The following is a 13794-nucleotide window of genomic DNA, read 5'->3' on the forward strand; positions in this document are numbered from 1 at the left end:
TCCCCCCCCCCCCCCCCCCTCCCCCCCTCCCCCCCTCTCTCGGTCGGTCGGTCGGTCGGTCTGCCTCTCTCTCCGCTTCATTATTCCGCACCTGTCGGCAGCGGACGCCGGCGCGCGCTCCTCTTTCCCTCCGTCCTTTCCTGTTTATTTACCGCCATGACTTCTGCAAAAGACGCGAACGGGCCGGTGAAAGCGTCTCAGCAGCAGGATCAGGTAGGATTTCCGACGAGCTGTTGCGTTCTGGCGTTCATTATAGGCTATTTTCCGCCCGCGTTTTGTTGTTATCTCTCCAACACTTATTAAACAGCGAGCCTGCTGTATGTGGGGGCGAAAACAGTTTTTTACAAGACAGCCGAAATATTCGACACAGCTTGATTTCCATTTGATCATTTTTTTAATCACTGTCTCTGTTTCACTTTTTTAAAATTCCTTATCTAGAAATGGTTGGAGAGCTGCAGTTTGAATGTATGCACCGACAACTTAAACTTCTGCCTAAATATTTAATTAACTCCCATTGTAACCTCAGCCCACATGTTTGGCATCTATACCATCTCACTGAGAAATTTGAAAACAGCTTCATGGTCCTCTGAGGGACAACATTTCATTTTTTTGGTTCTGAATCAAAGCTAAACGTTTATACAGCCAAAATGGGAAAAGAGTGTTTGAGAGAGGAGAAGAACAGAGAGTGGGAGGTGATTGCTTCTGTACTGTTCTGTCAACTCATTGAGTTTAAATTGTGCTCTGTATGGGGCCATGGGGAACACTGTGAAGTGATCTAATGGCGTTGCACTTCTGGGTTTACATAACTGGGCTCCCTGCTGTGAAATCATAATTTAGGTTAAAAGGTGCATCACAGAAATAAACTCATGTTTTCTGCATGAAGTGAGACCATCTTGACAATAAGTCTTGTTGCATAACAGTTGTTGATTGTTGAATATTTGGCTCCTACAGCACATTTTTCAAAGGCTGCACTGAATTTGTGAGAATTTAAAAACAAAAGGTCTGTTTCATGGGCTTTCAAGGCTAACCACTTTACATAATTGTTGCACGGGCAGGATATAATTCCATTTGATATTTGACAAGGCTTTGCTGCTTTGAGAACCTCACCTGCATTTTACTGTTTCTTGATTCCTTTTGCACATTCTCAACAGAGTGAAGATCTTTCTCTGTCTCTCTCTCTCTCTCTCTCTCTCTCTCTCTCTCTCTCTCTCTCTCTCTCTCTCTTGCACGCTGTATCAGCACCTTTGAATATTTTAAGTGCAAAGTGTTTATTTTTTGCGTTCTATTCATACATTTATGAAAGTAGGAGTGGGAAGTCGACAGCCGTAGATCTTTCACCGTGTTCACATCAAAAAAGTGGGGCACACAAGCTCTTTTGAAGGTTGACAGGAAATCGGATGTCAGACTTGAAAAAGTGAAGCTCGCAGAGCAACCCGGTGTGCACATATTTTGCACACAACATAACACACAATCAGTATGAGCATGTAGCAATTGTTTCACCTTTATCAATGAAAAGGGTGATCTTTATTCACTTTTGGGTTAGGTAGGTTTTATACATGACCGGCCTTGACTTCTTTTCTTTTTTCAGGGTGCACCATTTGTACAAACATCACCGTTTCCTGTTGGACGGGGAGATCACAAAATACACTCCCCTATCATTGATGCTGTAGCTTCAGCAATGACCTTGCTCGAAAGTAGTATCAGTTTCAAATGCGAATTTCAGCCTGCTCTTTAATGATGCAGAGACAGAGGCGGAGAGACGAAGAAGATATTATAGCACAGGAAGCACTGTGCAGCTGAGTAGCACATCTGAGATTTGAACTCCAGCCCTCCGGACTGCAACATCACTGCTGCTGACAGAGGAGGTTTTATTGCGGTTGGGCAATGTGTTGCACTTGGCTCCTTATCCCGCTTGAATCTGAAAATATAAGTGGATGGATTCAAGCTATCACATCTTCTATTTTTAAAAATGCTGCTGTCTTCATTAGGGCAGTCATTACTGGCTCAGGAAATGCACCTCTATATTCTGTGTCTGATCTTTATCTCTTTGGTGGAGCAACACTGCAAACAGCCCTCACATTGTTGCGGATCGTGATGTTTTAAAGGCACATACAAATGTGATGTGTATGATCATATCCCCTTCCATTACTGTATTCGCTGCTTCTCAACTTCAGGTCATTATCTCGTTCAAGGTAGCTGGGTTGTCACTCTGTCCTCTAAAACACAAGTACCCATCCAGACACTGAGGGGATCAAAGGTGACTCATGCAGTATATAAAAAAAACCTGTTATAAAATGGATGAGATGGGTAAACATACAGCACATCCAATTACTACAAAATTCTGCTGCGATTAAATTCAATTCTGATTCCCCAAACTCTCATCATGCTAGATCCATGTGGTCTGCACATAATAATTCTGAAAGGAGAATAGGCGTCTTATCTTTCCTTTAATTCAGAATTTATTTCATTTTTAATTTAAAAAAAGAGTGAGGGTTACTTTCCAACTGATCCATTCTTGAGTGGTTCAAATTCAGTCACGTTGTTGTGCGCTACGCTTCTGATGATTAAAAGATACTGCGCCAGTTTTGTACAGAGGCAGGAGGTAATTCATATCCCCGAGAAATCTTGCCTTTTTACCGTCGATAGTCGGCAGGAGATAACACCGCCTCATTTTTACTTTTCTCATCTCCCTCCCCGTTTCACACACTCCATTTGACATGTTATTAATTATTACAAAGACCAATGAAAAGCCACACAAAGCCCTGAAAATACTGTTAACTGCATGGTTCGTCTTTAAGGGGTAAGGGTTAAGATTAGGCATGTAGCTGTGATGCCTAAGGTTAGGGTAAGGGGCAAGTTAATGTATTATGTTAATGACAGGTCCCAACAAAAACAGTGACAAGACTGTGTGTGTGTGTGTGTGTGTGTGTGTGTGTGTGTGTGTGTGTGACCACTCAGGCTGCAAATATTCAAGACAGACAAATATCAGTCATTTGCCATTTGTTAGAAGAGCATAAGAACATTTGATTTTTTTTTTACAGTCCCACTACTCTCTTGATGCCCATGACTCCAACTCTAAAAGCTTCTCAAACTTGTCTCAAACTCTTCATCAGTCACCTCCACCTGCTGCTAAACATTTGAGGACAGAATTTCTGCACAAGTGAGCAGCAGCTTTGGAGAACATTTTGTTCTCTTTCAAAATTGAAAACGCCAAAGCACTGTTATTACAGAATTTCTTTTGCATAGTGCTGTGATCACATAACTAATTGTTTTTATTGGCTGTGCAATATTTAAGGATGTAGCACAAGATTCTGGAACCTGTACAAACTATTACCTTTTGATCCTGCTATTTTACATTTTACTGTAAGCTCTTATATAAACAGTGTGTGTATTTTTGTATGTCTATAGCCATGCTGTTGACTTGCTCTGACTTTTTCTGCAGCTACATGTCACCATGAGTTTGACATTAGGGGTTTTTAGTGATGTCTCAACTACTACTGGATGGATTGCTTGACACTCTGGTACAGACATTCATGTTCCCCACAGGTTGAAGTGTTAGGACTCAAGGAAGTGTTTCATCCAGCTCCATTGTCAGGTAAAAATCTTTGTTTTGTATTGGTTTTTATGACCAAATACCTGCAAAAAATAAAGACATTCCCATCAGCCTCAGCTGTACTTTGTGTTTAGTAGAGCCCGACTGATAAGGGATTTTTAAACGCATTACATAAACAAAGATTATCCCTAACATTTGTTATTTTGAGACCCCACCAAGAAACCATGACATAATGCAGTATAAAAATAAACTTTATTGTTAGAAATAGTACTTGCAACTGTGTGTTAGATACTTGTTCAGCTCACATTTATTCACAAGTCCCCTTGAGTTTAATCAGTTCTGACACGCCAACTGTAACTAGAGACACTATAGTGTTATTGCTCATTAACGTTTGCCTTGTCCACTTATAAACACGGCGTTAGCTTTGTGGCTAATTTGTGGCAGCGTTGTGCTATGAGCGTGGAGAGGGCAGTGAAAAACGGAAGGGTTTAAAAGTCTGGTCTCCAAAGAGGAGAAGTGATGAGGGCTATTTTTTTTATTATTTAAGTCATGTAATTGATGTGACAAAAGACCAACTCACCGGGAACACTGAGTGTGAGGGCTACCAGGAGCTACTCACAGTAGCTGTTCTACGTTCTGTCGATTTATGCTACCTTTCCAGATGTGCTACTTAGCGGTTCTACGCATGCGCACGACCCACAAGCGTTGTCTGTTTCCACGCCCATAAATCTGTGCAACCTTGCTGTTGGACATGCTGTCAAGACAGTGGCTGATCATCATCAATATCAAAAAGAACATAATTATTAGTCTATCTGAATACTACCCCTGATATCTTAAATAAAGATGGCATAATACAGTATTTCAACATGTTTTCCATTTCCTGACAGTACACATGGAGTGAGTAGTGGTGCAAAATAAAATGATTATGTAGTGGGAGCATTATTTGATGGGGGATATTAGTCATTATTAGAATATGCTACCCCTGAAATGATGTTATAATCAAAAAACAGAACATGTCATAATACTTAGAGAGTTATACCTTTTTTTTTGGATTGGAAATGGGAACACATGGTAGCATTTTTCGATAGGGCAGAGCGACTCGATAGACTCTGCTATCGATTTGCGCTACGGTACCATTTTTCGACAAGGCAGCATATATCATCAGAACACCGGCTCTGGTAGACTGCGGTCAGCTGATGTTTTGTTCTGTGGTGCTGCAGTGTTGTTAACATAGTAGCTGCAGCATGCCGTCTGGTGGGCAAACTATGCAACACTCATGACATGAGGGAAGGATCTGACTCTCTGTTTCTGTTTTTTAATAGTCATAAATCGGCTGTTATAAACGCTGATGCAGATATATCTCCAAGTAGCTTATATCGGCCGATCAAATCTACAAAACTAGTGTTTAGTGCTAATTTGCACTGAAGCTAAGCTAGTGAGCATGGTAAACTTTATACTTAATGTCAACATGTTAACATTGTCATTGTGAGCATGTTAGCGTGATGACATTAGCTTTTATCTTGAAGCACAGCTGCGCCTCAGTACAGCCTCACACAGCTGATAGCACAGCTGTAGACTCTTAGTCATATTACAATACTCTCAACTTGCTTTGGCATTTGGCGTATATATTCTGTGGGTACTTATATTTTTTGTAAGTTTTTCCATGTCAATGTGTACTGAATAAATTGTTACTTTTTTAAGTCATACTAAAAGACATCCAGATACATGTGAGAAATTGCCAGGTCCCACTAGTTTCAAAGCCAGATGTTGATGAGGACACACGCAGACGAACCAACACAGTTTAGATATAGGATAGATTCCATGGAGCGCCTCACGCTTCAGTCCGGTAATGTATCCATCCTGATAATTAGACAAGTGTGGCACTTATGGTATTTTTGAATGAGACACGCTGACTGGGTGTAATTTAATTTTAAGATTCTCAACATACAAAGTACTGGAGCTGACTGGCAGAATTTAAGTGTCGGAGAAAAAGCATCTCATCCGATATTGAATAATTTATTCCCAGGTGAAATCAGATAATGGCATAAAAGGCAGGGGTCTAAATCATTTACAGTTATTTTGACTTGTTGTAAAAGAACAACACAATGCACTTGTCTTCTTCTCACTTACCTCACCAATATATCAATGGTGCCACTAGTAATACTACTGCTACCACCACCACTACTACTATTACTACAATTCATTCAACAAAGTACATACTTTTTACTTTTTAAGTACATGGTTAAAGCTTCACTAATCAATATTTTTAGATTTACAGTGGGTCAAATATATAGTATGAGTTCATTGAAGTGAGGAACCCACAGAGAATTATTATCCGACTCTCCAGATTTCCTCGGCTCTGTGGAGAGTTTTAGCGTCTTTCAGCTCATTGCATGTGACTTCACTGTTTTAGTTCATTCTCATCTCATTAACCTTTTTTTAATAGCAGCAGCAGGCAGCTATGTTCTGTCCACTTAAACCCACTATACACTACCTGCCCAGCACCAGACAGTAGCCAGACAAAGTTAGTGACTAGCTGATTTTGCTAGTAATTGTACTGAAACACCAAACTTTTTTTCTGGTATTACTTGCAGGTATTGATAATGTTTCCTAGCTCTTTAATTCCTCTTCTATTAGACAACTGTACAGAACACCACTTGAGTCAAAGATGGACTTTCATGTAACTTTATGTAACGTTCTTAATTTAAACATGAAGTGAGCAACAACCACTAAACTCTCTGCTCTTCTTCTACATTTTTTCGGTTGTTTTCAGTGACTCCACTACAGTAAGCGACTGTTACAGAGAATACATGCAACAATATTATGTCCCATTTACCATCTTACAGTACTGTTCCTCAGTGTTTTTAATCAGACATGTTGATCTGTGATTTGTTTTACAGTACCCTTCACAGAGTCAGTAGATACCCTTTGTCTCGCCTCAGTTGAGTGTAACCCCCACACTCCACATTTTCCGAAGTGGACAAAGACAGGCTGGTCAGACAGAGACAGGCTGATGCCCTACTATCCACGAACCAAAAGCCAGCTGGCATGAATTCTTAATCTCACTCATGAATGCCCATAATTTATTGATGCTCTTCCAGAGGAAAAGTTTACCCCCAATGTCCAAGGGCTACTGCTTCACTCTCGAGTTTGACTGTCGTCAGGCAGCGACTACATTACAGCGGAGAAATATATCGTGTGTCAAGTGTCCGATATCTTTAGACAGCTGAAGTTTGCTTTTGTTTCAAATGTCTGTATTCTCTTGTGTCATATTTGAGAGCGTCCTGAGTTAATTTCATGAGCCTGCGGGCACATTTCCCACATGGCACTCAGTAGTAATATCAGTCCCCACTGTACTGTACAGCAGCCAGCACCATCTTCACTGCAAATCTGACTCAAATGACTCTCTCGGTTCCCTTGGAAACCAGGTGCTCAGAGATCAGGAAAGATCCATTTCACACTTCAGCAGCGAGCAGAGAGACAAAGAGATGGTTAGACAAAGAGAAAGTGGGAGGTAGAGAGGATTAGAGAGAAAGAGGGTGGGGTGGGGGAAGGAGGCTTGACCTTAAAAGATGCTTCATTCTTATAGCCCCTTTTGTCTTGAAATTGAATGGAAATAGTAACAAATGGATTGAAAAAAATGTGTTGCTCCCCCTCATGGGATTTTTTACCCTTTAGAGTTGTCAGTATCGAAATGCACAGGGTTTGTTTAGATGTGGTGTCTGTAGAGGAGAGGGTGAAAATGGCTCCAGTTCTCATTTATTGATGCAGCTTTTATTGTTATCAGCTGTAAGGCATGCATGCCTGCTCTTCACACAGACTAACAGAAGGAGATGGCTTAATGCGGGCAGCCAGTAATATCCCACCATGTCTGAAAACACCGGCAAAGGTCAAGATTTCGCTCACAGACACACTTTTGCCTCGTTAAGAGCTCTTCAAAAAAGTCAGCATCTGGGGAACACTCAAGTTCACAGCTGCGCAGTTTGTTATATACTTAAACACAATGAACATCAGGGAAATCAAAAGTTGGATTCTGTATGTCTCTTTAGGGTTCTAATTTGCTGGAAATAATGGAGGTGTTGATGATTTTCATATATTTTATGTGAGTGAATTCAGCCTGAGTTTGGAGCCCCCTCTTCATTTGTGGTTGAGTAGGTGGATGCAATGTTCCACATTTCACACAGGGATAAAACAGTCTGCAGGGATAAAGCAATCAGACCTAAGACACTTTAATAACAGTGGATTATGTGAGAGAACTGTGCTGTTTTTAAAATATTCAGGACTACTTTTGAGTCTGTTTCAGCACAAGAGCAGGTTGTTGTGCTTTTAACAAAATAATACATTAATGAATAAACAAAAATTAACTAGCCTCTACATAAATCTAGGTACTTGTTGTATAAGAAGGTTTAACTAGTGGAGCTTCCTAAAGAATGTTGCATCATAAAAAATTGTTGACATACCAGCTTCACAGTCAAACAAACTATGTAATGTTTTAACAGAGAACTAAGCATCATAGTTGCTCCAAATGTCACTAAAAGAAAATTAAATCTTCACTACTTCTGCTGATTTGTCGGCTACATGAACATGATCAGAACCAGCCTGGAAATTGTGCTAAATGATGGTCTTGTAGGATTTATTTAATAAAATACATACACACATGCAAGGTGGAGTGTAACTAGTACTGTATATGAGTACAATTTTGTGGTACTTAGAGGTACTTACTCAGAGGTAAATATACTGTACCTTTGACTCCACAACATTTCTTTAGCTACCAGTATCTTTGCAGATTCAGATTAATAAAACAAAGTATAATCAACAAACAAATGTTGATTTATTCTTATAGATTAAGCTACCCAGAAACTCACCTGTTTTTTATTTTCTCACATTGCTTTCAGCTGTTTTTAGAATGACTAGATCTTTCTGGTTGAATTTCATGCGTTTTAAATAAGCATTTCAGATGTGATTGGACAACACGTCGTATGAACTAGTTCTGTTTCACCAGATACTGAGCATCAGACAGATCATCCATCTCTGTCTGCCACTAATGGGAGTTTCAAACAGTCTGATTCAGCAGTGAAAGGGGTCAATAAAGACTGTAATCTGCAGCCGTTTTGCTTGTAGAACATAGAAACCATGATCAAAACTCTCTTGGAGATTAGGCGGTGTTACCTACAGGATAGTTTTCTTCCTACATTTTCAGCTGCAATTTCTTTTGGGTGGAAACGTGTCCCTGTAACACCAGAAATGAATTTAGGTAACTGTATCTTATTGTACTATTTTGTAACAAAAATCTTACCTAGCATAGCTTTAAGGTCCGACACTTGGTTTAAATGTTGTACTCTGCAATAGCTTGTGCTAATTGAGTGGGTGGTTTAAATAGCAGCACGGTCATGACAGCTCTGTTGACCACTGCTCAGCTTGTCACAGGAAGTACAATAAACATCGATCACATCTTTCTCAAGTTGGTGTTATGTATCCAGGATTACTGACAGTGAAGGTTAATAGTCGTATCCCTTTCAACTGGATACTTTTTTATTGGGGATTTCACGGTGTTAAAGGCAAACGTCCAACAGTATTTCATTGCCTATTGATTTGATTTGTGGAAAAGCTCCCTGACCTCTGATTGAATAATTAGGTGTCTGTTTACAGAAATGCCAAGCACAGAAGGGAAGCTACTCCTGCTCATCAAGTCGTCTGCATCCTACATTTCTAAAACCTGAATTAGCCCAGAGGGCTTGTGGGAGACGTATTTAAGATTTAAAAAGTAGGCTGTCTGAAATAGTTTTGCCTCTTGTGCTCCAGTACAACGAGTGGGCTGAATTTGTCACAGGTGGAAAACAATTACTGGAACTAAATATTTACTCGCATGCCTCCCAGACGGGCTTCAAAGTGTATTGAAAAATGCTGCAGAGAGGCACTTCCTCTGCTTATGTGGCGTATGTCCAGCTGTCACATTTATAGATCTGTGCCTCTCCATCAGGTACAGGCTGCACTGAACTGGATACTGGATACTGGACTGGGCTGCATTTGAATCATCTGACTGCTCCAAACGTTTTTCCATTTTCAGTGCAGATATATGGAAAAACAAGTAAACAGATGCAGAAACAAGGCCATTATCTGCATGCCTGTCAAAGCATGTCATTGTTTCATTTCTTGCTCGGTCAGAGGTCTGAAGTGATTGTGGATATCAAAGGCAGCTTCAACAGCATGTCTTTCCTATTATGATATTAAGTATAATAACACAGGGACATGAATTCAGTCCATACACCTTATCACTAAAACCCTTACCTCTGCAGCAATAAATCAGCGTATTGATGTGCCTGCTGTTTTTCTATGTGTACTCACTGACTTCAGTATTGATTTACTTTGCTGTGAGACAAACTGTGCATAGACAGTGGGTGCACAGGCAGTGGAAGAGCACACACAGGTACCCTTTAAAGATTTAAATAAAAAATAACTTGCAATGTAGCACTTTAAACTCTAAAGTCTAAGATAAATTTAAAAAACATCATCTGCCCAAGGGTTGAGCCGTCTGTTTCACTCTTACATATACACACACCCCTCATTAACTTGGATGGTTCACTGAGCTGCTGATCCTGTATAACCACTCGCTGTAGGCAGACAGTGACCACGTTTAATTGGTAACAAGGATATCATCAGCTGTACTGATATGGGTGGCTAGATTGGCTCGTTTTCCTCAGTAACTGTGACCAGAGATGGATGAGCACGTACGTGTGTGTATGTGTCTGTCTGTGCACATGCAAAGTCAGAGACCATTAATTAGACAGGAAAGACACCTGACAGAAACCCTGATTTCTGACCCTAACCCTTCAACCCTCCGGATGGAGATTTCGCCCACTCATAAAATATACCCTCAAACATGCATTATATAATTCCACTCACTTGTCAAATGATGTCCTGTCAGAGTAGCACAACGTGTCCTTAAAATAGCAATATGAGAGACCTAAAGTTACAGTGTCGCAAGCCTAGAAATAAAGGGAGTGAGAAACGTCCTGGAGTTCACAAGGCACCAGTTATTCCCGAAAACTGTCTGTTCTTGTTGCCTTGTAATGGACCCAGTATGTCTAGGAGTGGATGATGGTGTGTATATTTGTACAAGGCCAACCAGTTAAAACAGTAAAAGTTTAAGATCTGAGTGTTGGCATATTGTGCAGTCTTTAGAGGCCACCTGATTGCTGCCTCCCTCGCTTCTACAGTTGTGTTTTGCGTGTCCTGTGGATTTTTGCAGTATATGTGTTTCGAATAGCGCTGATTAGCCATCTACCATCTGCTGGGCTGTGTGAGGAGAGCAGCTCATTATTCTGCCTGTTGTGTCCGTGTTGAAACCGTAGCTCCACTCCAACTATCAGGCAAAGCTGCAGGGACTCTTCATATGCGAGCAGCGGGAAGCAGCTGGAGGATGCAGTGTTACTGCACACAAGTAGCTGAATTGTTGGCATCTGTCGGACAGAGAATGAGCTGTCCTCTGGCCAATCTCTGGCTCCAACTGAGACAGTACAACATACATTGGTCTTATGTGGGATAAGATCAGAACACTCTGCATCCATTATTAAATAAAACTCACTACCTGAAGGTCGTCGTTCCTATATAAAACAGTGGAGTAGATCCAGCCTGTGGAGATGGATCATTTCATCTTTTACCTAAACACTTAAAGGGCAACAGCTTTTGCGTGTTTGCCTGTTTGTATGTGTGTGGGCATTATTGTAATGTGATGTGTAATATTGTTTTTTCAGGGCCTGGTGGGCAGTGCTCCACCACAGAGGAACTGGAAAGGCATAGCCATCGCCCTGCTGGTCATCCTTATCATCTGTTCCCTGATTGTCACCTCTGTCATCCTGCTGACCCCTCGTATGTACAGTACACACACACACACACACACACACACACACACACACACACACACACACACACACACACACACACACACACACACACACACACACACACACACACTCTGGCATATGCTATCATTCAGAGAGTACCTTCCTCCAAGGATGCACAATCCTGACTGATTATTTTATTAGAAAATTCTGTTCGAACTAGATGATTTTGCTCCAATTTGCACTCAGTGCAGGAAGTTTTTATTGACCATAATCATGATATTTAACTAACCTTAACAAGTGTTTTTGTTGTGTTTGTACCCTTAACCTTACTGTAGTTATTGTTTAAAGTGAGAATTAATAAGAATGTTGGCATTGGATGTAAAAAATAAATAAATATTGTAAACTAAGGTTTTAAAAATCATCCAAAATCAATGAAGGTGTTGTAATATATACAGACAATCATGAGATACAGAGTGCCAAAGTCTGCATTTTAGATTAATGGGAAAATAGCTGAAATGCCCTATTTTGCAATCTTGCAAAATAATATTACAAATAAATCCTGGATCCTCACCAAACACTAATAACAAACAAATATGACAAACTAATGAGATATAAATAATTATTTCTTATCTGGCAAAGGTAATAACACTCAATAACACAATATCATTTAAACTTACAACTGTTCTCTGCCTCAACGCAGGCCTTAACATGCTGCTTCAAATTGGGAAAATACTATGCATTTTAGAATGTAACTCAGAGACCACATTCCTTCATCAAGGATGTGCCTCTCAAACATACAAAGCACTTAGAATAGTCATCAGATACAATCTGCCAGATGTTGCAAATGTTGAGATGTTAAATGTGATGGAGGGGCAAGAGCAATCAACCCACACGGATTTGAACCCGGGTCTACACGGTACCAAACATGCAACTTGACCGCAACGCCAAAGAGCCAGGCTCGTTGGTGTGGCAGTCACAGCGCATATTCAACCGGAGTGACGGTGGTCCATCACATTGGACATGATATCCTACAGCAACGCTGTATTCACTCATACATACTTACATACATCTTTTCAGCTATTCTCTGCCTCATACTTTACACAAAGCTTTGACTTTATAATGGGAACAGTGTAACATTTTACACCTTAGATGAAACTCAGAGACCACTTATCTCTGTCAAGGCTGCACAATCATCTCAACTGATTATTTTAAGAGATGCTAGATAATCGGGGGATATAATATGACAAATGTTGCATATGAAAAAATGCTAAATAGTTTAAAACTCTGCTTTGCGAAGGTAAGAAAGTTAAAAAAAACCCAAACAACTCCTCTGTCCTAACCAAAAACAAATCAGTGTTTCTTGAACCATGGCTTAAGTTTCACCAAATTTAATTGAAATCTGTCAAGTTTTTGAAATAGTCAGCTATGAATCAAATGGGACATAAGACATGATTTCCTTGGTGGAGGTAAAGAAACACACACTTAACACCTATTTAGCTGTTCTCTGTCTCATTATGCATGTACTATACAACAGCTAATCAGCTCTCAACTCATTATTTTAAAAGTGGATCTGGATGTGCATCAAAACACACATTTCTAGAAAAACATTGGATGTAATGTGCCAGATGTTGCAGATGTTTCATATTAGATTCAGGTGAAAAAGATAACTATTAACTTAACTATTTGACAATGTTGCAAAAAAGAACCCCAAAACATAAACCTCCTGGATCCTCATGGGCTGTGGCCTGATGTTACACCAAACTTCATTGAAATTTGTGAAGATTTTTATATTTAATGCTTACAAACAAAGGAACAAAGTTAAACAAGTATTCACACACACACACACACACACACACACACACACACACACACACACACACACACACACACACACACACACACCTGACTTGACCTGACTTTAAATTCAATACTGCAAACATGATTGAGATGACTCGCAGGACAAGAAGGTATATTAATTTGCTAACTTACTTTCAGGGTGGGCAAGGTTTTACAGATAACATGGTTTCTCCCGTTGGTGATTATGTACTGGTTTTACACAGGGTCATCGTCTCACTAGGTAATGGGCCTTTTAACATGTAATGCCATTCAGTCCTGTTTAATGGAGATGATTATGCAGTAATAGCTTCAGCCATTTGTCAGATTGGCACAGCATCAGAGATACCATTTGCCTCGTGTTGGAAATTTGCTTTCTCCCCTTGCTCGGCAGCTTCTTGCCACACAAGAGAATTTCTCAGATTTTTCAAGTCGATAAACAGTTTTAAAATGTCTGACACGGTATTTACACACTCAGATCTCGCCGCTCAGTCACAACATGAAGCCTGCTGAAGAATCTGTCAAAGTACTGTTTTGTACAGTAACACTGGGCTGTCAACCAGC

The 13794-nt window shown here is 40.2% G+C and overlaps 1 protein-coding gene across 1 annotated transcript in view; it reads left to right on the top strand.

Moving 5' to 3' along the window:
* The first annotated feature begins 75 nt into the window (after positions 1 to 75).
* LOC123971918 (dipeptidyl aminopeptidase-like protein 6) overlaps positions 76 to 13794 on the top strand; it is a 39270-nt gene continuing 25551 nt past the window's right edge. Inside the window, exons 1-2 of the mRNA XM_046050996.1 lie at positions 76 to 213; positions 11308 to 11422. Coding sequence (XP_045906952.1) covers positions 157 to 213; positions 11308 to 11422 — 172 coding nt within the window. The 5' untranslated portion in view covers positions 76 to 156. The remainder of the gene's footprint in view (positions 214 to 11307; positions 11423 to 13794) is intronic.

The sequence above is a fragment of the Micropterus dolomieu genome, linkage group LG06 (assembly GCF_021292245.1).
Source record: "Micropterus dolomieu isolate WLL.071019.BEF.003 ecotype Adirondacks linkage group LG06, ASM2129224v1, whole genome shotgun sequence".
Lineage (NCBI taxonomy): Eukaryota > Metazoa > Chordata > Actinopteri > Centrarchiformes > Centrarchidae > Micropterus > Micropterus dolomieu.